Source organism: Ranitomeya imitator, chromosome 1, assembly GCF_032444005.1.
Source record: "Ranitomeya imitator isolate aRanImi1 chromosome 1, aRanImi1.pri, whole genome shotgun sequence".
Classification (NCBI taxonomy): Eukaryota; Metazoa; Chordata; class Amphibia; order Anura; family Dendrobatidae; genus Ranitomeya; species Ranitomeya imitator.
Genome location: NC_091282.1, coordinates 30,481,686 through 30,508,267, shown reverse-complemented (window position 1 = coordinate 30,508,267; position 26,582 = coordinate 30,481,686). Strand labels below are relative to the sequence as shown.

The 26,582-nt window shown below is 45.7% G+C and overlaps 1 protein-coding gene across 2 annotated transcripts in view; it reads left to right on the top strand.

Annotated features, from left to right (window-relative positions):
- OSMR (oncostatin M receptor) overlaps positions 1–26,582 on the top strand; it is a 180,319-nt gene that overhangs the window by 82,607 nt on the left and 71,130 nt on the right. The window contains exons 2-4 of one of the 2 annotated variants that reach the window (XM_069745926.1): positions 2,919–3,010; positions 19,668–19,831; positions 22,617–22,791. In XM_069745926.1, coding sequence (XP_069602027.1) covers positions 2,932–3,010; positions 19,668–19,831; positions 22,617–22,791 — 418 coding nt within the window. In that variant the 5' untranslated portion in view covers positions 2,919–2,931. The remainder of the gene's footprint in view (positions 1–2,918; positions 3,011–19,667; positions 19,832–22,616; positions 22,792–26,582) is intronic. The other variant, XM_069745927.1, reaches the window with a different exon arrangement.

The window sequence follows — 26,582 nt, the reverse complement described above, 5'->3', positions numbered from 1 at the left end:
TCTACAGCATCACAGTCAGCTATGTACAGATGTTATACTGAATCTACAGCAGCACAGCCAGCTATGTACAGATATTATACTGAATCTACAGCATCACAGTCAGCTATGTACAGATATTATACTGAATCTACAGCAGCACAGCCAGCTATGTACAGATGTTATACTGAATCTACAGCAGCACAGCCAGCTATGTACAGATGTTATACTGAATCTACAGCAGCACAGTCAGCTATGTACAGATGTTATACTGAATCTATAGCAGCACAGTCAGCTATATACAGATGTTATACTGAATCTACAGCAGCACAGTCAGCTATGTACAGATGTTATACTAAATCTATAGCAGCACAGCCAGCTATGTACAGATATTATACTGAATCTACAGCAGCACAGCCATCTATGTACAGATGTTATACTGAATCTACAGCAGCACAGTCAGCTATGTACAGGTGTTATACTGAATCTATAGCAGCACAGCCAGCTATGTACAGATGTTATACTGAATCTACAGCATCACAGCCAGCTATGTACAGGTGTTATACTGAATCTACAGCAGCACAGTCAGCTATGTACAGATGTTATACTGAATCTACAGCAGCACAGCCAGCTATGTACAGATGTTATACTGAATCTACAGCATCACAGCCAGCTATGTACAGGTGTTATACTGAATCTACAGCAGCACAGTCAGCTATGTACAGATGTTATACTGAATCTACAGCAGCACAGCCATCTATGTACAGATGTTATACTGAATCTACAGCAGCACAGCCAGCTATGTACAGATGTTATACTGAATCTACAGCATCACAGCCAGCTATGTACAGGTGTTATACTGAATCTACAGCAGCACAGTCAGCTATGTACAGATGTTATACTGAATCTATAGCAGCACAGCCAGCTATGTACAGATGTTATACTGAATCTATAGCAGCACAGCCAGCTATGTACAGGTGTTATACTGAATCTACAGCAGCACAGTCAGCTATGTACAGATGTTATACTGAATCTATAGCAGCACAGCCATCTATGTACAGATGTTATACTGAATCTACAGCAGCACAGCCAGCTATGTACAGATGTTATACTGAATCTACAGCATCACAGCCAGCTATGTACAGATGTTATACTGAATCTATAGCAGCACAGCCATCTATGTACAGATGTTATACTGAATCTACAGCAGCACAGCCAGCTGTGTACAGATATTATACTGAATCTACAGCAGCACAGCCAGCTATGTACAGATGTTATACTGAATCTACGGCATCACAGCCAGCTATGTACAGGTGTTATACTGAATCTACAGCATCACAGTCAGCTATGTACAGATGTTATACTGAATCTACAGCAGCACAGCCAGCTATGTACAGATGTTATACTGAATCTACAGCAGCACAGCCAGCTATGTACAGATGTTATACTGAACCTACAGCATCACAGCCAGCTATGTACAGATGTTATACTGAATCTACAGCATCACAGCCAGCTATGTACAGATGTTATACTGAATCTATAGCAGCACAGCCATCTATGTACAGATGTTATACTGAATCTACAGCAGCACAGCCAGCTATGTACAGATGTTATACTGAATCTACAGCATCACAGCCAGCTATGTACAGATGTTATACTGAATCTACAGCAGCACAGTCAGCTATGTACAGATGTTATACTGAATCTATAGCAGAACAGCCAGCTATATACAGATGTTATACTGAATCTATAGCAGAACAGCCAGCTATGTACAGATGTTATACTGAATCTACAGCATCACAGCCAGCTATGTACAGGTGTTATACTGAATCTATAGCAGCACAGCCAGCTATGTACAGATGTTATACTGAATCTATAGCAGCACAGTCAGCTATGTACAGATATTATACTGAATCTACAGCATCACAGTCAGCTATATACAGATGTTATACTGAATCTATAGCAGAACAGCCAGCTATGTACAGATGTTATACTGAATCTACAGCATCACAGTCAGCTATGTACAGATGTTATACTGAATCTACAGTAGCACAGTCAGCTATGTACAGATGTTACACAGACTCTACAGCAGCACAGCCAGCTATGTACAGATGTTATACTGAATCTACAGCAGCACAGTCAGCTATGTACAGATGTTATACTGAATCTACAGTAGCACAGTCAGCTATGTACAGATGTTACACAGACTCTACAGCATCACAGCCAGCTATGTACAGATGTTATACTGAATCTACAGCAGCACAGTCAGCTATGTACAGATGTTATACTGAATCTATAGCAGAACAGCCAGCTATATACAGATGTTATACTGAATCTATAGCAGAACAGCCAGCTATGTACAGATGTTATACTGAATCTACAGCATCACAGCCAGCTATGTACAGGTGTTATACTGAATCTATAGCAGCACAGCCAGCTATGTACAGATGTTATACTGAATCTATAGCAGAACAGTCAGCTATGTACAGATATTATACTGAATCTACAGCATCACAGTCAGCTATATACAGATGTTATACTGAATCTATAGCAGAACAGCCAGCTATGTACAGATGTTATACTGAATCTACAGCATCACAGTCAGCTATGTACAGATGTTATACTGAATCTACAGTAGCACAGTCAGCTATGTACAGATGTTACACAGACTCTACAGCAGCACAGCTAGTTATGTACAGGAGATGCATACATCTTTATTGATAAATCTGATGCATTTCAAGATCAGAAAATAGGAAGAATCCTAGGTAAAGTTGAACAATTGAGATGCCATTGACTTCAGTGTAGGAGATACATAGAATATGTAGACTGGACTGAATGGGGCTCCATTTGTGTATTTACCCTTGTCTAGGAACTCACTTAGCTGAGTATAGCAAATAAACTCTGAACAAATACAGCAAATGATGATTTCCTCTATATTCCAGATAACTTTCATTAATGGACCATTGTGCTAGACAGCAAGGAATCATTGCCGCTCTGTTCCTGACTCTCAAACTTGGACTGTGGCATTTTAAAGGTATGTCCTGAACTGTAGGTTTCAATGTGAAGATTATGAATGTAACCTAATAAAATAGAGAGGTTCTCCATTAATTTTCCAGTAGACAAATCCATTCCATTTGATGGTGAGGTTATATTTTCACCAAACTGGAACTGGAGACCATATTAAAGCACACACATCCTATATTGTCTGCATAGAAGCGGCCATATTGGAGCACACACTTCCCTCCTGTATTGTCTGTATAGAGGAGGCCATATTGGAGCACACACTTCCCTCCTGTATTGTCTGTATAGAGGCGGCCATATTGGAGCACACACTTCCCTCCTGTATTGTCTGTATAGAGGAGGCCATATTGGAGCACACACTTCCCTCCTGTATTGTCTGTATAGAGGAGGCCATATTGGAGCACACACTTCCCTCCTGTATTGTCTGTATAGAGGAGGCCATATTGGAGCACACACTTCCCTCCTGTATTGTCTGTATAGAGGAGGCCATATTGGAGCACACACTTCCCTCCTGTATTGTCTGTATAGAGGAGGCCATATTGGAGCACACACTTCCCTCCTGTATTGTCTGTATAGAGGCGGCCATATTGGAGCACACACTTCCCTCCTGTATTGTCTGTATAGAGGAGGCCATATTGGAGCACACACTTCCCTCCTGTATTGTCTGTATAGAGGAGGCCATATTGGAGCACACACTTCCCTCCTGTATTGTCTGTATAGAGGAGGCCATATTGGAGCACACACTTCCCTCCTGTATTGTCTGTATAGAGGAGGCCATATTGGAGCACACACTTCCCATCTGTATTGTCTGTATAGAGGAGGCCATATTGGAGCGCACACTTCCCTCCTGTATTGTCTGTATAGAGGAGGCCATATTGGAGCGCACACTTCCCTCCTGTATTGTCTGTATAGAGGAGGCCATATTGGAGCGCACACTTCCCTCCTGTATTGTCTGTATAGAGGAGGCCATATTGGAGCACACACTTCCCTCCTGTATTGTCTGTATAGAGGAGGCCATATTGGAGCACACACTTCCCTCCTGTATTGTCTGTATAGAGGAGGCCATATTGGAGCACACACTTCCCTCCTGTATTGTCTGTATAGAGGAGGCCATATTGGAGCACACACTTCCCTCCTGTATTGTCTGTATAGAGGAGGCCATATTGGAGCACACACTTCCTTCCTGTATTGTCTGTATAGAGGAGGCCATATTGGAGCACACACTTCCCTCCTGTATTGTCTGTATAGAGGAGGCCATATTGGAGCACACACTTCCCTCCTGTATTGTCTGTATAGAGGAGGCCATATTGGAGCACACACTTCCTTCCTGTATTGTCTGTATAGAGGAGGCCATATTGGAGCACACACTTCCTTCCTGTATTGTCTGTATGAAGGTGGCCATATTGGAGCACACACTTCCCTCTTGTATTATCTGTATAGAGGAGGCCATATTGGAGCACACACTTCCCTCCTGTATTGTATGTATAGAGGAGGCCATATTGGAGCACACACTTCCCTCCTGTATTGTCTGTATAGAGGCGGCCATATTGGAGCATACACTTTCCTCCTGTATTGTCTGTATAGAGGAGGCCATATTGGAGCACACACTTCCCTCCTGTATTGTCTGTATAGAGGAGGCCATATTGGAGCACACACTTCCCTCCTGTATTGTCTGTATAGAGGAGGCCATATTGGAGCACACACTTCCCTCCTGTATTGTCTGTATAGAGGAGGCCATATTGGAGCACACACTTCCCTCCTGTATTGTCTGTATAGAGGAGCCCATATTGGAGCACACACTTCCCTCCTGTATTGTCTGTATAGAGGCGGCCATATTGGAGCATACACTTTCCTCCTGTATTGTCTGTATAGAGGAGGCCATATTGGAGCACACACTTCCCTCCTGTATTGTCTGTATAGAGGAGGCCATATTGGAGCACACACTTCCCTCCTGTATTGTCTGTATAGAGGCGGCCATATTGGAGCACACACTTCCTTCCTGTATTGTCTGTATAGAGGAGGCCATATTGGAGCACACACTTCCTTCCTGTATTGTCTGTATAGAGGAGGCCATATTGGAGCGCACACTTCCCTCCTGTATTGTCTGTATAGAGGAGGCCATATTGGAGCGCACACTTCCCTCCTGTATTGTCTGTATAGAGGAGGCCATATTGGAGCACACACTTCCCTCCTGTATTGTCTGTATAGAGGAGGCCATATTGGAGCACACACTTCCCTCCTGTATTGTCTGTATAGAGGAGGCCATATTGGAGCACACACTTCCCTCCTGTATTGTCTGTATAGAGGAGGCCATATTGGAGCGCACACTTTCCTCCTGCATTGTCTGTATAGAGGAGGTCATATTGGAGCGCACACTTCCCTCCTGCATTGTCTGTATAGAGGCGGCCATATTCGAGCACACACTTCCTTCCATGACACACAACTATACATGTCATCCCCTGACCTTACTCCCGCTGTGCTACAGGATGCCAGTAACTGTCCGTCTGCAGTCTCCAACACCATGTCCTCTCTCTATCTGAAACTCACCCTTTCCAAAACTGAACTTCTTCTACTCCCGCCGTCTACTAACCTCCCTAAATCTGACATTTCCCTCTCATGGGTGGCATCATAATAACGCCTAAGTTGCAATCTGAGTGTTATGTATGACGCCAATCTTTCCTTCACCTCCTATGTACAATCTCTTGCCCGCTCTTGTCATTTGCAGCTGAAGAACATCTCTAGAATCCGCTCCTTCCTCACCATGGAAACAACAAAGTCCCTCACTGTCCCCCTGATCCACTCCCGCCTGGACAACTGTGATTCCCTATTACAGTAGAGATTAATTACTATAAATTGGCCTCCCCCTCACTCGACTTTTCCCTCTCCAGACCATTCTTAATGCAGCAGCCAGGGTCGTCCATCTGGCTAATTAGTACTCGGACGCCTCCGCTCTGTTACGGTCATCACCCTGGCTGCCCATACATCCAATTTATACTGTGTGTTCTCACCCACAAAGCTCTCCACAGTGTGGCCCCCCTACATCTCCTCACTCATTTCTGTTTATCACCTATCTGTCCTCTACAAAGTATAGAGGATTTTACTAACCTCTATTGTTGGTAAAATATTTGAAGGGTTTCTGAAGGATGTTATTCTGGATTATCTCAATGAGAATAACTGTTTAACTCCATATCAGCATGGGTTTATGAGAAATCGCTCCTGTCAAACCAATCTAATCAGTTTTTATGAAGAGGTAAGCTATAGGCTGGACCACGGTGAGTCATTGGACGTGGTATATCTCGATTTTTCCAAAGCGTTTGATACCGTGCCGCACAAGAGGTTGGTGCACAAAATGAGAATGCTTGGTCTGGAGGAAAATGTGTGTAAATGGGTTAGTAACTGGCTTAGTGATAGAAAGCAGAGGGTGGTTATAAATGGTATAGTCTCTAACTGGGTCGCTGTGACCAGTGGGGTACCGCAGGGGTCAGTATTGGGACCTGTTCTCTTCAACATATTCATTAATGATCTGGTAGAAGGTTTACACAGTAAAATATCGATATTTGCAGATGATACAAAACTATGTAAAGCAGTTAATACAAGAGAAGATAGTATTCTGCTACAGATGGATCTGGATAAGTTGGAAACTTGGGCTGAAAGGTGGCAGATGAGGTTTAACAATGATAAATGTAAGGTTATACACATGGGAAGAGGGAATCAATATCACCATTACACACTGAACGGGAAACCACTGGGTAAATCTGACAGGGAGAAGGACTTGGGGATCCTAGTTAATGATAAACTTACCTGGAGCAGCCAGTGCCGGGCAGCAGCTGCCAAGGCAAACAGGATCATGGGGTGCATTAAAAGAGGTCTGGATACACATGATGAGAGCATTATACTGCCTCTGTACAAATCCCTAGTTAGACCGCACATGGAGTACTGTGTCCAGTTTTGGGCACCGGTGCTCAGGAAGGATATAATGGAACTAGAGAGAGTACAAAGGAGGGCAACAAAATTAATAAAGGGGATGGGAGAACTACAATACCCAGATAGATTAGCGAAATTAGGATTATTTAGTCTAGAAAAAAGACGACTGAGGGGCGATCTAATAACCATGTATAAGTATATAAGGGGACAATACAAATATCTCGCTGAGGTTCTGTTTATACCAAGGAAGGTGACGGGCACAAGGGGGCATTCTTTGCGTCTGGAGGAGAGAAGGTTTTTCCACCAACATAGAAGAGGATTCTTTACTGTTAGGGCAGTGAGAATCTGGAATTGCTTGCCTGAGAAGGTGGTGATGGCGAACTCAGTCGAGGGGTTCAAGAGAGGCCTGGATGTCTTCCTGGAGCAGAACAATATTGTATCATACAATTATTAGGTTCTGTAGAAGGACGTAGATCTGGGGATTTATTATGATGGAATAAAGGCTGAACTGGATGGACAAATGTCTTTTTTCGGCCTTACTAACTATGTTACTATGTTAAAGTGCGGCCCCCCTACATCTCCTCCTCATTTCTGCTTATCACCTTCCCGTCCTCTCCACAGTGCGGCCCCCGTACATCTCCTCCCTCATTTCTGCTTATCATCTACCTGTCCTCTCCACAGTGCGGCCCCCTACATCTCCTCCCTCATTTCTGCTTATCATCTACCCATCCTCTCCACAGTGCGTCCCCCCTACATCTCCTCCTCATTTCTGCTTATCACTTATCCGTCTTCTCCACAGTGCGGCCCCCCTACATCTCCTCCTCATTTCTGCTTATCACCTACCGGTCCTCTCCACAGTGTGGCCTCCTACATCTCCTCCCTCATTTCTGCTTATCACCTATCCGTCCTCTCCACAGTGCGGCCCCCCTACATCTCCTCCCTCATTTCTGCTTATCACCTATCCGTCCACTCCACAGTGCGGCCCCCCTACATCTCCTCCTCATTTCTGCTTATCACCTACCCATCCTCTCCACAGTGCGTCCCCCCTACATCTCCTCCTCATTTCTGCTTATCACTTATCCGTCTTCTCCACAGTGCGGCCCCCCTACATCTCCTCCTCATTTCTGCTTATCACCTACCGGTCCTCTCCACAGTGTGGCCTCCTACATCTCCTCCCTCATTTCTGCTTATCACCTATCCGTCCTCTCCACAGTGCGGCCCCCCTACATCTCCTCCCTCATTTCTGCTTATCACCTATCCGTCCACTCCACAGTGCGGCCCCCCTACATCTCCTCCTCATTTCTGCTTATCACCTACCTGTCCTCTCCACAATGCGGCCCCCCTACATCTCTGTTGTGAATTCTGTTGTCGAATTCCCTCCTGTGGTCGTGAGTGGTACTTTGGCGAGTTCTGTCTATGGGCTCCCTCTGGTGGCTATGAGTGAAGCTGCTGCTTCTGAGGTTCCTTACACAGGTGACGTGGGTTATCCTTTGGTTGGCTGCTCTATTTAACTCCTCTCAGATCGTTACTCCATGCCAGCTGTCAATGTTTTTGCATTTGTTCAGTTCGCTCCTGGATCTCTCTGGTGACCTGCCTTCTCCTGCAGAAGCTAAGTTCCTGATAGTCATTATTTGTTCACTGTTTTCTTGTCCAGCTGGTTTTCATGATTTTGTCTTGCTAGCTGGAAGCTCTGGAATGCAGAGTGGTCCCTCCGCACCGTGAGTCGGTGCGGAGGTCTTTTTTGCACACTCTGCGTGGTCTTTTGTAGGTTTTTGTGCTGATCGCAAAGTTACCTTTCCTTTCCTCTGTCTATTTAGTAAGTCTGGCCTCCCTTTGCTGAAACTTGTTTCATTTCTGCGTTTGTGTATTTCATCTTTACTCACAGTCAATATATGTGGGGGGCTTCCTTACCTTTGGGGAATTTCTCTGAGGCAAAGTAGGCTTTATTTTCTATCTCTAGGGCTAGATAGTTCTTAGGCTGTGACGAGGCGCCTAGGTCTGGTCAGGAGCGCTCCACGGCTATTTTTAGTGTGTGTGATAGGATTAGGGCTTGCGGTCAGCAGAGCTCCCACATCCCAGAGCTCGTCCTGTATGAGGTTTAACTATCAGGTCATTCCGGGTGCTCCTAACCACCAGGTCATAACAGTACAGCTGGCCCAAAGTATTAATGCATCTCAATAGAGGGATAAGAGAACTTCTGAGACCATTTTTTTTTTCTTTGCACTGTGTTTTGTCTTTCTTTTCCCCTAATCCTTCGGGTGGTTCAGGACACAGGTGTAGATATGGACATTCAAGGTCTGTCCTCTTGTGTGGATCATCTCACTGAAAGGGTACAAAACATTCAAGATTTTGTGGTTCAGAATCCTATGTTAGAGCCTAGAATTCCTATTCCTGACTTATTTTCTGGGGATAGATCTAGGTTGTTGAATTTCAAAAATAATTGTAAACTGTTTCTAGCTTTGAAACCCCGCTCCTCTGGTGACCCCGTTCAACAGGTAAAAATCATTATTTCTTTGTTGCGTGGTGACCCTCAAGACTGGGCATTTTTCCTTGCGCCAGGAGATCCTGCATTGCGTGATGTTGATGCGTTTTTTCTGACGCTTGGATTGCTTTTTGATGAACCAAATTCAGTGGATCAGGTAGAGAAAATCTTGCTGGCTTTGTGTCAGGGTCAGGATGAAGCGGAGGTGTACTGTCAGAAGTTTAGAAAGTGGTCTGTGCTTACTCAGTGGAATGAATGTGCCCTGGTGGCAATTTTCAGAAAGGGTCTTTCTGAAGCCCTTAAGGATGTCATGGTGGGATTTCCCACGCCTGCTGGTCTGAATGAGTCTATGTCTTTGGCCATTCAGATCGATCGGCGCATGCGTGAGCGCAAAGCTGTGCACCATCTGGCGGTATTCTCTGAGCATAGGCCTGAGCCTATGCAGTGTGATAGGACTTTGACCAGAGCTGAACGGCAAGAACACAGACGTCGGAATGGGCTGTGTTTTTACTGTGGTGAATCCACTCATGCTATCTCCGATTGTCCTAAGCGCACTAAGCGGTTCGCTAGGTCTGCCACCATTGGTACGGTACAGTCTAAATTTCTTTTGTCCGTTACTCTGATTTGCTCTCTGTCATCCTATTCTGTTATGGCATTTGTGGATTCAGGCGCTGCCCTGAATTTGATGGACTTGGAGTTTGCCAGGCGCTGTGGTTTTTTCTTGGAGCCCTTGCAGTATCCTATTCCATTGAGAGGAATTGATGCTACGCCTTTGGCCGAATAAGCCTCAGTACTGGACTCAATTGACCATGTGCATGGCTCCTGCACATCAGGAGGATATTCGCTTTTTGGTGTTGCATAATCTGCATGATGTGGTCGTTTTGGGGTTGCCATGGCTACAGGTCCATAATCCAGTGTTAGATTGGAAATCTATGTCTGTGTCCAGCTGGGGTTGTCAGGGGGTACATGGTGATGTTCCATTGCTGTCAATTTCGCCTTCCACTCCTTCTGAAGTCCCTGAGTTTTTATCAGATTACCGGGATGTATTTGAAGAGCCCAAATCTGGTGCCCTACCTCCTCATAGGGATTGCGACTGTGCTATTAATTGGTTCCTGGTAGTAAGTTTCCTAAGGGCCGTCTGTTTAATTTATCTGTGCCAGAACACGTCGCTATGCGGAGTTATATAAAGGAATCCTTGGAGAAGGGTCATATTCGTCCGTCGTCGTCACCATTGGGAGCAGGGTTCTTTTTTGTGGCCAAGAAGGATGGTTCTTTGAGACCTTGTATTGATTACCGCCTTCTTAATAAGATCACAGTCAAATTTCAGTATCCTTTGCCGCTGCTGTCTGATTTATTTGCTCGGATTAAGGGGGCTAGTTGGTTCACCAAGATAGATCTTCGGGGTGCGTATAATCTTGTGCGAATTAAACAGGGTGATGAATGGAAAACGGCATTTAATACGCCCGAGGGCCATTTTGAGTACCTGGTTATGCCATTCGGGCTTTCTAATGCTCCATCTGTGTTTCAGTCCTTTATGCATGACATCTTCCGAGAGTACCTGGATAGATTCATGATTGTATATTTGGATGACATTTTGGTCTTTTCGGATGACTGGGAGTCTCATGTGAAGCAGGTCAGAATGGTGTTCCAGGTCCTTCGTGCGAATTCCTTGTTTGTGAAGGGGTCAAAGTGTCTCTTTGGAGTTCAGAAGGTTTCATTTTTGGGTTTCATTTTTTCCCCTTCTACTATCGAGATGGACCCTGTTAAAGTTCAGGCCATTTACGATTGGACTCAGCCGACATCTGTGAAGAGCTTGCAGAAGTTCCTGGGCTTTGCTAATTTTTATCGTCGCTTCATCGCTAATTTTTCCAGTATTGCTAAACCGTTGACTGATTTAACCAAGAAAGGTGCTGATGTGGTCAATTGGTCCTCTGCGGCTGTAGAGGCTTTTCAGGAGTTGAAGCGTCGTTTTGCTTCTGCCCCTGTGTTGTTCCAGCCAGATGTTTCGCTCCCTTTTCAGGTTGGGGTTGATGCTTCTGAAATTGGAGCAGGGGCTGTTTTGTCACAAAGAAGTTCTGATGTCTCGGTGATGAAACCATGTGCCTTCTTTTCTAGAAAATTCTCGCCTGCTGAGCGCAATTATGATGTGGGCAATCGGGAGTTGTTGGCCATGAAGTGGGCATTCGAGGAGTGGCGACATTGGCTTGAAGGAGCTAAACATCGTGTGGTGGTCTTGACGGATCACAAGAATTTGACTTATCTCGAGTCTGCCAAACGGTTGAATCCTAGACAGGCTCGATGGTCGCTCTTCTTCTCCCGTTTTGATTTTGTGGTTTCATACCTTCCGGGATCTAAGAATGTGAAGGCTGACGCCCTGTCAAGGAGTTTTGTGCCTGACTCTCCGGGTGTTCCGGAGCCGGCGGGTATTCTTAAAGAAGGGGTAATTTTGTCTGCTATTTCCCCTGATTTGCGGCGTGTGCTGCAAAAGTTTCAGGTTGATAGACCTGACCGTTGTCCTACGGAGAAACTATTTGTCCCTGATAGATGGACTAGTAGAGTTATCTCTGAGATTCATTGTTCAGTGTTGGCTGGTCATCCTGGAATCTTTGGTACCAGAGATTTGGTGGCTAGATCCTTTTGGTGGCCTTCTTTGTCACGGGATGTGCGTTCTTTTGTGCAGTCCTGTGGGACTTGTGCTCGGGCTAAGCCCTGCTGTTCTCGTGCCAGTGGGTTGCTTTTGCCCTTGCCGATCCCGAAGAGGCCCTGGACGCATATTTCCATGGATTTTATTTCTGATCTCCCTGTTTCTCAGAAGATGTCGGTCATTTGGGTGGTTTGTGATCGCTTCTCTAAGATGGTCCATTTGGTACCCTTATCTAAATTGCCTTCCTCCTCTGATTTGGTGCCATTGTTTTTCCAGCATGTGGTTCGTTTGCATGGCATTCCAGAGAACATCGTCTCGAACAGAGGTTCCCAGTTTGTTTCGAGGTTTTGGCGGTCCTTTTGCGCTAAGATGGGCATTGATTTGTCTTTTTCTTCGGCTTTCCATCCTCAGACTAATGGCCAAACCGAACGAACTAATCAGACTTTGGAGACATATCTGAGATGCATTGTTTCTGCTGATCAGGATGATTGGGTGTCCTTCTTGCCTTTGGCTGAGTTCGCCCTTAATAATCGGGCCAGCTCGGCTACTTTAGTTTCTCCTTTTTTCTGTAATTCTGGTTTCCATCCTCGTTTCTCTTCAGGGCAGGTTGAGCCTTCGGACTGTCCTGGTGTGGATGCGGTGGTGGACAGGTTGCAGCAGATTTGGACTCATGTGGTGGATAATTTGACATTGTCCCAGGAGAAGGCTCAACGTTTTGCTAACCGCCGGCGTTGTGTTGGTCCCCGACTTCGTTTTGGGGATTTGGTTTGGTTGTCATCTCGTCACGTTCCTATGAAGGTTTCCTCTCCTAAGTTTAAGCCTCGTTTCATTGGGCCATATAAGATTTCTGAAGTTCTTAATCCTGTGTCATTTCGTTTTGACCTTCTGGCTTCTTTTGCCATCCATAATGTGTTCCATAGGTCGTTGTTGCGGAGATACGTGGCGCCTATGGTTCCCTCCGTTGATCCTCCTGCCCCGGTGTTGGTCGAGGGGGAGTTGGAGTATGTGGTGGAGAAGATTTTGGATTCTCGTGTTTCGAGACGGAAACTCCAGTACCTGGTCAAGTGGAAGGGTTATGGTCAGGAAGATAATTCCTGGGTTTTTGCCTCTGATGTTCATGCTGCCGATCTTGTTCGTGCCTTTCATTTGGCTCATCCTGATCGGCCTGGGGGCTCTGGTGAGGGTTCGGTGACCCCTCCTCAAGGGGGGGTACTGTTGTGAATTCTGTTGTCGAATTCCCTCCTGTGGTCGTGAGTGGTACTTCGGCGAGTTCTGTCTATGGGCTCCCTCTGGTGGCTATGAGTGAAGCTGCTGCTTCTGAGGTTCCTTACACAGGTGACGTGGGTTATCCTTTGGTTGGCTGCTCTATTTAACTCCTCTCAGATCGTTACTCCATGCCAGCTGTCAATGTTTTTGCATTTGTTCAGTTCGCTCCTGGATCTCTCTGGTGACCTGCCTTCTCCTGCAGAAGCTAAGTTCCTGATAGTCATTATTTGTTCACTGTTTTCTTGTCCAGCTGGTTTTCATGATTTTGTCTTGCTAGCTGGAAGCTCTGGAATGCAGAGTGGTCCCTCCGCACCGTGAGTCGGTGCGGAGGTCTTTTTTGCACACTCTGCGTGGTCTTTTGTAGGTTTTTGTGCTGATCGCAAAGTTACCTTTCCTATCCTCTGTCTATTTAGTAAGTCTGGCCTCCCTTTGCTGAAACCTGTTTCATTTCTGCGTTTGTGTATTTCATCTTTACTCACAGTCAATATATGTGGGGGGCTTCCTTACCTTTGGGGAATTTCTCTGAGGCAAGGTAGGCTTTATTTTCTATCTCTAGGGCTAGATAGTTCTTAGGCTGTGACGAGGTCTGGTCACGAGCGCTCCACGGCTATTTTTAGTGTGTGTGATAGAATTAGGGCTTGCGGTCAGCAGAGCTCCCACATCCCAGAGCTCGTCCTGTATGAGGTTTAACTATCAGGTCATTCCGGGTGCTCCTAACCACCAGGTCATAACACATCTCCTTCCTCATTTCTGCTTAGCACTTACCCGTCCTCTTCACAGTGCGGCCCCCCTACATCTCCTCCCTCATTTCTGCTTATCACCCACCCATCCTCTCCACAGTGTGGCCCCCATCATCTCCTCCTTCATTTCTGCATATCACCTTCCTGTCCTCTCCACAGTGCGGCCCCCCTACATCTCCTCCCTCATTTCTGCTTATCACCTATCCGTCCTCTCCACAGTGCGGCCCCCCTACATCTCCTCCTCATTTCTGCTTATCACCTTCCCGTCCTCTCCACAGTGCGGCCTCCTTCATCTCCTCCCTCATTTCTGCTTTTTACCTACCCGTCCTCTCCACAGTGTGGCCTCCTACATCTCCAGCCCATTTCTGCTTATTACCTACCCGTCCTCTGCACAGTGCGGCCCCATACATCACCTCCCTCATTTCTGCTTATCACCTACCCATCTTTTCCACAGTGCGGCCCCCCTACATTTCCTTCCTCATTTCTGTTTATGGGATTACCCACTCGTTACGCTCTGCAACCAACTTTTAACTAACATCTGCACTATTCCGTACCTCACACTTTCGGCTCCAAGACTTCTCCTGAGTTGCACCAATCCTCTGGAATGCCCTACCTGAAGAAATTAGGACTATCCATAACTTGCAGGTCTAGACGCTCCCTAAAAAACACATCTGTTTACGACGGCCTATCACGTTCTCTAATTGATGTCTTTTTAGTTTTTATATATAGCCCATTCACTATTTCTGTGAACATAATTCCCCATCAGCTCATGCAGCCTTTATCTATCCCCCATTCCCTCAAGACGGCTGGACCATCATTGTAAATAAACCCTTGTACTTTGTGTCTCCCCCACGTCATGGTAGATTGTAAGCTCTCAGGAGCAGAGGAGTCATTATTTTGCTTTAATTATTGAATTATCTTTAGCCTTGTTACTTATGACTGTTGTATATGAAGCTGTAAAGTGCTGCGGAATATGTTGGCGCTATATAAATAAAGATTATTATTATTACTATGTATATATCATATATATATATATATATCATATATATATATATATATATATATATATAATATATACCCTATAGCAGCACAGCCAGCTTTGTACACAAGTTAGGCTGGTTTCACATTTGTGGATAGAGGGCTGCATACGTCCCCCGTGAAGCTACGCCCACCGCCACACCTCCTCCGGTCAGCTCCGCCTACGTCGGCATGCGGCATGCATGTTTTGACGGTGCGGTGGCCTGCGCCGAATGCAACGAGTTGCAATTTGGTGTGGTCGCCGCACCGTCAAAACGACGCATGCGGAGGCATGCGCATAAATCCGCATGGCCTGCGTACCCAATGTTAAGGATAGGGTACACAGGACGCATGCAGCCATAGAATGAATGAAGAGGTGGAGCAGTGGGCGGGGCTTCACGGAGGAAATTCACAGCCCTGTTGAATGCTAGTGTGAAACTAGCCTTACACAGACTATGTAACAACACTGACTACTATCTATAGGAGATACTCAGACTTTACAGAAGTACAGATTTGTAAAGTTACACAGACTTCACAGCAACACAACCAGCTATGTACAGAGTTACATAGACTGAACACCAACACAGCCAGCTATGTACAGAGTTACATAGACTGAACACCAGCACAGCCAGCTATGTACAGAGTTACATAGACTGAACACCAGCATAGTCATCTATGTACAGGAGTTACATAGACTGAACACCAACACAGCCATCTATGTACAGGAGTTACATAGACTGAACACCAGCACAGCCAGCTACATACAAGAGTTACATAGACTGAACACACCAGCACAGCCAGCTATGTACAGAGTTACATAGACTGAACACCAACACAACCAGCTATGTACAGAGTTACATAGACTGAACACTAGCACAGCCAGCTACGTACAAGAGTTACATAGACTGAACACCAACACAACCAGCTATGTACAGAGTTACATAGACTGAACACCAGCACAGCCAGCTATGTACAGGAGCTACACAGACTGAACACCAGCATAGTCATCTATGTACAGGAGTTACATAGACTGAACACCAGCACAGCCAGCTATGTACAGAGTTACATAGACTGAACACCAGCACAGCCAGCTATGTACAGAGTTACATAGACTGAACACCAACACAACCAGCTATGTACAGCGTTACATAGACTGAACACCAGCACAGCCAGCTACATACAAGAGTTACATAGACTGAACACCAGCACAGCCAGCTATGTACAGAGTTACATAGACTGAACACCAACACAACCAGCTATGTACAGAGTTACATAGACTGAACACCAGCACAGCCAGCTATGTACAAGAGTTACATAGAATGAACACCAACAAAGCCATCTATGTACAGAGTTACATAGACTGAACACCAGCACAGCCAGCTATGTACAGAGTTACATAGACTGAACACCAGCATAGTCATCTATGTACAGGAGTTACATAGACTGAACACCAACACAGCCATCTATGTACAGGAGTTACATAGACTGAACACCAGCACAGCCAGCTACATACAAGAGTTACATAGACTGAACACACCAGCACAGCCAGCTATGTACAGAGTTACATAGACTGAACACCAACACAACCAGCTATGTACAGAGTTACATAGACTGAACACTAGCACAGCCAGCTACGTACAAGAGTTACATAGACTGAACACCAGCACAGCCAGCTATGTACAGAGTTACATAGACTGAATACCAACAAAGCCAGCTATGTACAAGAGTTACATAGACTGAACACCAACACAGCCAGCTACGTACAAGAGTTACATAGACTGAACACCAGCGCAACCAGCTATGTACAAGAGTTACATAGACTGAACACCAGCACAGCCAGCTATGTACAAGAGTTACATAGACTGAACACCAACACAGCCAGCTATATACAGAGTTACATAGACTGAACACCAGCACAGCCAGCTATGTACAAGAGTTACATAGACTGAACACGAGCGCAACCAGCTATGTACAAGAGTTACATAGACTGAACACCAAAACAGCCAGCTATGTACAGAGTTACATAGACTGAACACCAACAAAGCCAGCTATGTACAAGAGTTACATAGACTGAACACCAACACAGCCAGCTACGTACAAGAGTTACATAGACTGAACACCAGCACAGCCAGCTATGTACAGAGTTACATAGACTGAACACCAGCACAGCCAGCTATGTACAGGAGCTACATAGACTGAACACCAGCATAGTCATCTATGTACAGGAGTTACATAGACTGAACACCAGCACAGCCAGCTATGTACAGAGTTACATAGACTGAACACCAGCACAGCCAGCTATGTACAGAGTTACATAGACTGAACACCAGCATAGTCATCTATGTACAGGAGTTACATAGACTGAACACCAACACAGCCATCTATGTACAGGAGTTACATAGACTGAACACCAGCACAGCCAGCTACATACAAGAGTTACATAGACTGAACACACCAGCACAGCCAGCTATGTACAGAGTTACATAGACTGAACACCAACACAACCAGCTATGTACAGAGTTACATAGACTGAACACTAGCACAGCCAGCTACGTACAAGAGTTACATAGACTGAACACCAGCACAGCCAGCTATGTACAGAGTTACATTGACTGAATACCAACAAAGCCAGCTATGTACAAGAGTTACATAGACTGAACACCAACACAGCCAGCTACGTACAAGAGTTACATAGACTGAACACCAGCGCAACCAGCTATGTACAAGAGTTACATAGACTGAACACCAGCACAGCCAGCTATGTACAAGAGTTACATAGACTGAACACCAACACAGCCAGCTATATACAGAGTTACATAGACTGAACACCAGCACAGCCAGCTATGTACAAGAGTTACATAGACTGAACACCAACACAGCCAGCTATGTACAGAGTTACATAGACTGAACACCAGCACAGCCAGCTATGTACAGAGTTACATAGACTGAACACCAACACAGCCAGCTATGTACAGAGTTACATAGACTGAAGACCAACACAGCCAGCTATGTACAAGAGTTACATAGACTGAACACCAGCACAGCCAGCTATGTACAGGAGCTACATAGACTGAACACCAGCACAGCCAGCTATGTACAGAGTTACATAGACTGAACACCAGCACAGCCATCTATGTACAGAGTTACATAGACTGAACACCAACACAGCCAGCTATATACAGAGTTACATAGACTGAACACCAACACAGCCAGCTATGTACAGAGTTACATAAACTGAACACCAACACAGCCAGCTATATACAGAGTTACATAGACTGAACACCAGCACAGCCAGCTATGTACAGAGTTACATAGACTGAACACCAGCACAGCCAGCTATGTACAAGAGTTACATAGACTGAACACCAACACAGCCAGCTATATACAGAGTTACATAGACTGAACACCAGCACAGCCAGCTATGTACAGAGTTACATAGACTGAACACCAGCACAGCCAGCTATGTACAGGAGCTACATAGACTGAACACCAGCACAGCCAGCTATGTACAGAGCTACATAGACTGAAAACCAGCACAGCCAGCTATGTACAGAGTTATACAGACTGTAGACCAGCACAGCCCACTACATACTGGAGTTACACAGACTTTTACAGTCGCACAACTAGCTATGTACAGGGATATACAGTTGGAAATATAACAGCATAGCCTCCTATGTACAGGAGTTAAACAGACTCTACAACAGCACAGACAGTGATGTACAAGAATTACATTAACAGATCAACAGAGTAACCAGCTACATACTAGAGTTATACAGACCTTACTGAAATTTACCTACATGGCTTAGCGCTAATTAATATACTTTGTGCAGACAATTATTTCTATAGGCTGCTCTATATTAAACAGAATCACTGGGCAGGGACCTAATTGTGATGAGAGTGATCGAGCATATGGGTCCAGCAGGATTCAGCTCATTACATGGAAGGGCAAATCATATGTTTATATATATTACTAGATGGCAGCCCGATTCTAAAGAATCGGGAGTCTAGAATCCATATATACTTGAAATTCGGCAGGAGCTTGAAGAGCAACGTCACTGGGCCCGCCTCCACGCAGTAGAAACTTGCTGTGAGGTAAAAATTCAAAAATCACACCAAAATGGCGGGCGGAGTGTGTCACAGTACGGCACGTTTCTGATTGGTCGCTCGCAGCAGGCGGCAACCAATCAGACACTGGACACTGTTGACGTCACTTATCTCCGGACATTAGCTCCGGACATTAGCTCCGGACATTAGCTCCGGACATTATCTCCGGACAAAGCCACGGAAGTTGGCACAAATTGCAGGAAGTAGTATTCTAGGCAATTATATATAAGATTATAAACTTTGTAGAACACGTGGCATGCTGATATGGCAGAAAAAATCAAAGCCCTGCACTGAATTAAATTGCTTCTTTCACCAGCAGGTAAATGGTAATCATTTATTGTTATTTATTATGATCTGTACAGTGGATGTGAGATCGGTGAACAGCTCCAATAGGATCAAAAGAGAAACTGTGTCTGACATTGTGTCTTTATGCTCTGCGCTCATTGAAGGTTTGAGCGAAAACATTTGTTGTTTTCTTTCTCTTTTTTTGTAGAAACTGCAGCGTCTTTCCCATTAGTGAAACTAGAAATTTACAATGATTCACTGCAACAACGCTTATATGTGGAATGGAACATAAGCAGAAAAACGTATGAGATGTCAGATGCAATGTTTCACATCCAAGTGGCCAGGTCCGAAAAAATGAATATTATTGAAGATGTAAGTAGTTCTGCTACTGTGGTGGCTGCACGTAGAATCTAACCATGTACTGTATCTCTGTATACAGGGAGCTCCCCCTAGTGGTGGCTGCAGACAGGATCTTATCATGTATCTCTGTATACAGGGTGCTCCCCATAGTGGTGACTGCAGACAGGATCTTATCATGTATCTCTGTATACAGGGAGCTCCCCCTAGTGGTGACTGCAGACAGGATGTTATCATGTATCTCTGTATACAGGGAGCTCCCCCTAGTGGTGACTGCAGACAGGATCTTATCATGTATCTCTGTAAACAGGGAGCTCCCCCTAGTGGTGGCTGCAGACAGGATCTTATCGTGTATCTCTGTATACAGGGAGCTCCCCCTAGTGGTGGCTGCAGACAGGATCTTATCGTGTATCTCGGTATACAGGGAGCTCCCCCTAGTGGTGGCTGCAGACAGAATCTTATCATGTATCTCTGTATACAGGGAGCTCCCCCTAGTGGTGGATGCAGACAGGATCTTATCATGTATCTCTGTATACAGGGAGCTCCCCCTAGTGGTGGATGCAGACAGGATCTTATCATGTATTTCTGTATACAGGGAGCTCTGTTATGATCTGGTGGCCTAGGAGCAACATGAGACGGACTCTGGAGAAGGTGGTCCCTGTACTGACCGCAGACCCTGAACCTAGCAGCGCAACTAGAAGTAGCCGTGGGGGGTACCTAACACTCCCTAGACCCCTCGGCACAGCCTAAGATCTCACTACCCCTAAAGACAGAAACAGGAAACCTATCTTGCCTCAGAGAAAATCCCCAAAGGATAGATAGCCCCCCACAAATATTGACTGTGAGAGGAGAGGGAAATAACATACGCAGATATGAAATCAGATTTTAGCATAGGAGGCCATACTAGCTAAAAAGAAAGAATAGAACAGAGTACTATGCGGTCAGTATAAAAACACTAGAAAATATCCACGGCAGAAAATACGAATCACCACATCTGACTAAAGACATGGGGGGTATATCTGCATCTCAAGAGAAATAGCTAGGCTGCAAAAAATCCTTCACAGACTAAGCTGGACAAGACAAAAACATGAAAATGCACAGAACTATAAGGTCCACTGCAGGTGGACAGCAAAAACAAAACCAGGACTTATCTTTGTAGAAAAGCACAGCAAACTGGAGAGACCAGCAGGGAAGTGAATCCTTCAAGAACAATGGACAACTGGCACTGACTAAAGGATTCTGCAAAGCTATATACCCCAGTCAGTTTTGCAATTAGTAGATACACCTGTCCACTCCTGCAGTCCAGGCACAACTGCATTACCCTCGGCAACCACGGGAGGAAGCCCAAAAGCTGAATTCACAACAGTGCTCCCCCTAGTGGTGGCTGCAGACAGGATCTTATCATGTATCTCTGTATACAGGGAGCTCCCCCTAGTGGTGACTGCAGACAGGATCTTATCATGTATCTCTGTATACAGGGAGCTCCCCCTAGTGGTGGCTGCAGACAGGATCTTATCATGTATCTCTGTATACAGGGAGCTCCCCCTAGTGGTGGCTGCAGACAGGATCTTATCATGTATCTCTGTATACAGGGAGCTCCCCCTAGTGGTGGCTGCAGACAGGATCTTATCATGTATCTCTGTATACAGGGAGCTCCCCCTAGTGGTGGCTGCAGACAGGATCTTATCATGTATCTCTGTATACAGGGAGCTCCCCCTAGTGGTGGCTGCAGACAGGATCTTATCATGTATCTCTGTATACAGGGATCTCCTCCTAGTGGTGGCTGCAGACAGGATCTTATAATGTATCTCTGTATACAGGGAGCTCCCCCTAGTGGTGGCTGCAGATAGGATCTTATAATGTATCTCTGTATACAGGGAGCTCCCCCTAGTGGTGACTGCAGATAGGATCTTATAATGTATCTCTGTATACAGGGAGCTCCCCCTAGTGGTGGCTGCAGACAGGATCTTATCATGTATCTCTGTATACAGGGAGCTCCCCCTAGTGGTGACTGCAGACAGGATCTTATCATGTATCTCTGTATACAGGGAGCTCCCCCTAGTGGTGACTGCAGACAGGATCTTATCATGTATCTCTGTATACAGGGAGCTCCCCCTAGTGGTGGCTGCAGACAGGATCTTATCATGTATCTCTGTATACAGGGAGCTCCCCCTAGTGGTGACTGCAGATAGAATCTTATCATGTATCTCTGTATACAGGGAGCTCCCCCTAGTGGTGACTGCAGACAGGATCTTATCATGTATCTCTGTATCCAGGGAGCTCCTCCTAGTGGTGGCTGCAGACAGGATCTTATCATGTATCTCTGTATACAGGGAGCTCCCCATAGTGGTGGCTGCAGACAGGATCTTATCATGTATCTCTGTATACAGGGAGCTCCCCCTAGTGGTGACTGCAGACAGGATCTTATCATGTATCTCTGTATACAGGGAGCTCCTCCTAGTGGTGACTGCAGACAGGATCTTATCATGTATCTCTGTATACAGGGAGCTCCCCCTAGTGGTGGCTGCAGACAGGATCTTATCATGTATCTCTGTATACAGGGAGCTCCCCCTAGTGGTGACTACAGACAGGATCTTATCATGTATCTCTGCATACAGTGAGCTCCCCCTAGTGGTAACTGCAGACAGGATCTTATCATGTATCTCTGTATACCGGGAGCTCCCCCTAGTGGTGACTGCAGACAGGATCTTATCATGTATCTCTGTATACAGGGAGCTCCCCCTAGTGGTGGGTTATTTTGTATGTGATTTCCTATTTTATATTTTTAACTATATTACAGAAATATTTCAAACCAGAATTTTCCAGTAGTCATACAAGCTTCCATTGGACTTGGGATTCTCAGCTTCCCTTGGAATGTGACTCTCATTCAGTGCGTATACGGAGCGCGGCTGAAGGAAATATCTCAACTACAGAAATAAAATGGAGCACATGGAGTTCATGGAAAACTCATTATGGTGAGTTGGAGCTGCCATTTTTAACTCAAAGTCCTTCTCCTTTTTTGGGGGGGGTGTTTTGCAGTTTAATGGGTTTGTGGGAAATACGGGCTCTTCTTCTCTACAAGTAAAAATTGTGTTTCCCATTTCACTTTTCTTCTAGGGATATCCTTGCCATTACTTCCCCAGTAGTCACAGTTTTCCCACATTAGTAACAAAAGGGCCGACTACCATATGGGAAGCCTCCTCTTACTAATAATTACAGCCAGGCTGCCCCTATAGCTTCCTCAGTAGTCATTCCTTCCACCTCCATAGTATAGGCGCCGCTGATCTAATACATAAGGAGAATAAATTGTGCTTTCTCATCTTTACTGGGAAAATGACATCTGAGACTTGCAGTCCAGAAAACATCGATTTGGGCGTAAAAAAGCAACACATTTTTGATGAGTAACAAAATAACATCCTGCTCCAAAGTGAAGAACATTTCATCATTCCTCTGATGGATTCAGTTGTTTTTAACTTTTCGCTCTGGTAGTTATATATGATGCCAAGAAAATATGTCACGTGGCATTTGGACGTCACCTCTAGGATACATTTTAGAGTTTAATGCAAGATTTCAAAGTGTCAATGCAGGATCTGCACCCTTGTGGGAATTGTTATGTATACAGCCATGACTGTCCCGAGAAGTAACTGCATAAAGCCATATATATTGAGCTCCCCATAGTGGTGACTGTATAATCTGTATGTAGTGAGCTCCTCCTAGTGGTGACTATATAAATCTGTATGTAGTGAGCTCCCTCTAGTGGTGACGGTATAAATCTGTATGTAGTGAGCTCCCCCTAGTGGTGACTGTATATATCTGTATGTAGTGAGCTCCCCCTAGTGGTGACTGTATAAATCTGTATGTAGTGAGCTCCCAGTAGTGGTGACTGTATAAATCTGTATGTAGTGAGCTCCCAGTAGTGGTGGCTGTATAATCTGTATGTAGTGAGCTCCGCCTAGTGGTGACTGTATATATCTGTATGTAGTGAGCTCCCCCTAGTGGTGACTGTATAAATCTGTATGTAGTGAGCTCCCCCTAGTGGTGACTGTATAAATCTGTATGTAGTGAGCTCCCAGTAGTGGTGGCTGTATAATCTGTATGTAGTGAGCTTCCTCTAGTGGTGACTATAAATCTGTATGTAGTGAACTCTTTTATTATAAAAATACAAAACTTACAATAAATAGCAAAAATCAAAACCCCAGCAAAAGCAACTGTCCGAGTCCAACATTACCCCCCCAGTCCAAAGCAAAGTCTGAGTCCAGCATAACTGCCCCCAGTCAAAGCAACCCCGCAAAAGAAAACAAACTGCCTTCTTCTTTCTCGGAGAAGCTTCCTCCATCTTTCTTTCTTGTTGTTTTCTGTCCTTTACTTGTCTTTTCACTTTATGATTCTCCAGATCTCCTCCTCCCCAGGTTACATCACCCAAGGAGAGAAGAAACATTTTATTAATACACGCGCACATACACACTTCATAGCAAACCTAACAAAGAAAACTCTGGTCCATCGCCCAAAAAGAAACACTATAGCCACCTGGCTTAAACACATCTATCTAAAACACACAATTTTTTTTTTTTTTTAATTTTATAATTTTTTTTTTTTTCCTTTATTTTTTTTTTATTTTTATTTTTTTCCCCTTTTTTTCCTTTTTACACAGCAAATACAACCATAAACAACCTACCACCAAACCCCTCCCTCCCACCACAAAAAAACACCCACACAATACAAAAATAACCTCACCAAGGAACTCATAACCTCTTGTTTACAAGACAGGTGCTTTAACCCTGAAAGCCACAGGATCATCACCTTACATTACAATACTACATAACTCTCTATATACAACACTTACCCAGAGCCAGGATTGGTGCCTGTAAGCCCTATATCAGTAATTCACTTCTGCAAAACAAAAATCTGATCGTGAAAAGCCCCAGCCCGCCACCGGGAAACCGGAGATGACAGGCTTCTACCCTAGCAATCCTTACTCTACCAGCCGACCCTACCTGTCTAGACATCTGCCCCTATTTATCTACCTACCTTTCCCCGTCTCTCCCTGCCTGACCCTACTACCCTACCTAACTCACCGCGTGCCTACCTAACTGTCCCTGGGCTGTCCCTGTCCTGTCCCTAACTATCTACCTGTCCCTACTGAGGCTATCTACCTGTCCCTACCATTTACCTGCTTATCTAAGCCCTAGGTACATTAAATGAGAACCCTCTCCAGAGAAGAGAGGCCCTCGCTGCACCTAGCCTGTCATACTCCAGAGAGCGCACCTTCACCAGGCCACCCAGAATGTTCCTAACAACCTCGTCCCGGGGGAGGATTTTCTGCTGAGTTGACACTAAGCACCGTGCGTTCCACGTGTAAAACCTGACGACTAAACTGACTAGAAATAAAGTGCCCCGATCTCGGCCACCCAGGGATCCGAATGCCCCATACGCCCACTCCGCATAGGAAAGGTGTGCCAGCCGAGGCCAGCCTATGGAAGCACCTACCCTGTTGTAGACACCTGTATTAAAAGGACACTGAAGGAGGAAGTGCTCCATGCTTTCCAGCGTGTCGCAACACCCCTCACGGGGACAACCCCGATCATCGGAGTTCCTACACTTCAGGTTGTCCCTTACGTACAGTTTCCCATGGAAGCAGCGCCAAGCCAAGTCCCAAAACTTCAAGGGGACCCGTGTAGAATTCAATAACCTCAGCCCACCCTCCAGATCCCGACTTGGGAAATCTTTGAGCACCAGAGGCTTCTGGAAATGGGTCAACAGAACCCTCCTGTCAAGGAATTTCCTCGACATGGTCCTGATCTCCCACATTCCCAGACCCCACCGGCGGATCACCTTCAGAACCGGGGTAGCGTAAGCCGGGAGATGCCCGTGCGGTGTGCGCAGGTCCTTCACTTGCCCTCCTGTCTCCCATTCCTGGAAGAAGGGCCGAAGCCATCCCCTGCAGGAGAATACCCACGGAGGAGCCCTCTCTGACCAGAGGTTGGCGATGTTAGTCTTGACAAAAGTGTTTATTAGAAACACCACTGGGTTGACCATACCCAACCCTCCTAGTCTCCTTGTGCGATATGTGACCTCCCGCTTGACTAGGTTCAGCCTATTTCCCCATAACATCTGGAAAAACAGGCTGTAGACCCGTGTCCAGAGCGGCTCTGGCAACATGCAGACACTGCCCAGGTATATTAACAAGGGTAGCAAAAAACCCTTAACCAGGCTAACCCTTTCCCTCAGGGTCAAAGACCAACCCTTCCATTGGTCCACCTTCTGGGCGGCGATCTTAAGTCTGCCCTCCCAATTTTGCTGGGGGTAGTCCCCAGGGCCAAATTCGATGCCTAGGATTTTTGCCGATGCCTGGGGCTCTGGAAGAGTGTCCGGGAGACCAAAACTAGGGTCTCCCCCTCCCAGCCAGAGACTCTCACACTTTTCCTGATTAATTCTGGACCCAGAAGCCTCCGAGTAGCGATCAACCTCAGACATGACCCACTCCGCCTCCTCACCCGAGGACACGAAAAGGGAGACGTCATCGGCATACGCTACCACCCTCAGAGTGGCTTCCAGGGCCACCTGGTCCATCCTGACTCCCGCCAACGGCCCACGCTCAATCCTCCTTAAAAGGGGATCTATCGCGAACACGTATAACAGCGGGCTCAATGGACAGCCCTGGCGGACCCCAGACCCAACCTCAAAAGGGCGGCCAGACCAACCATTCACAAGCGGGAAAGTCTCTGCCCCCGCGTACAAGATCTTTAGCCAATTTACAAACCCCCCA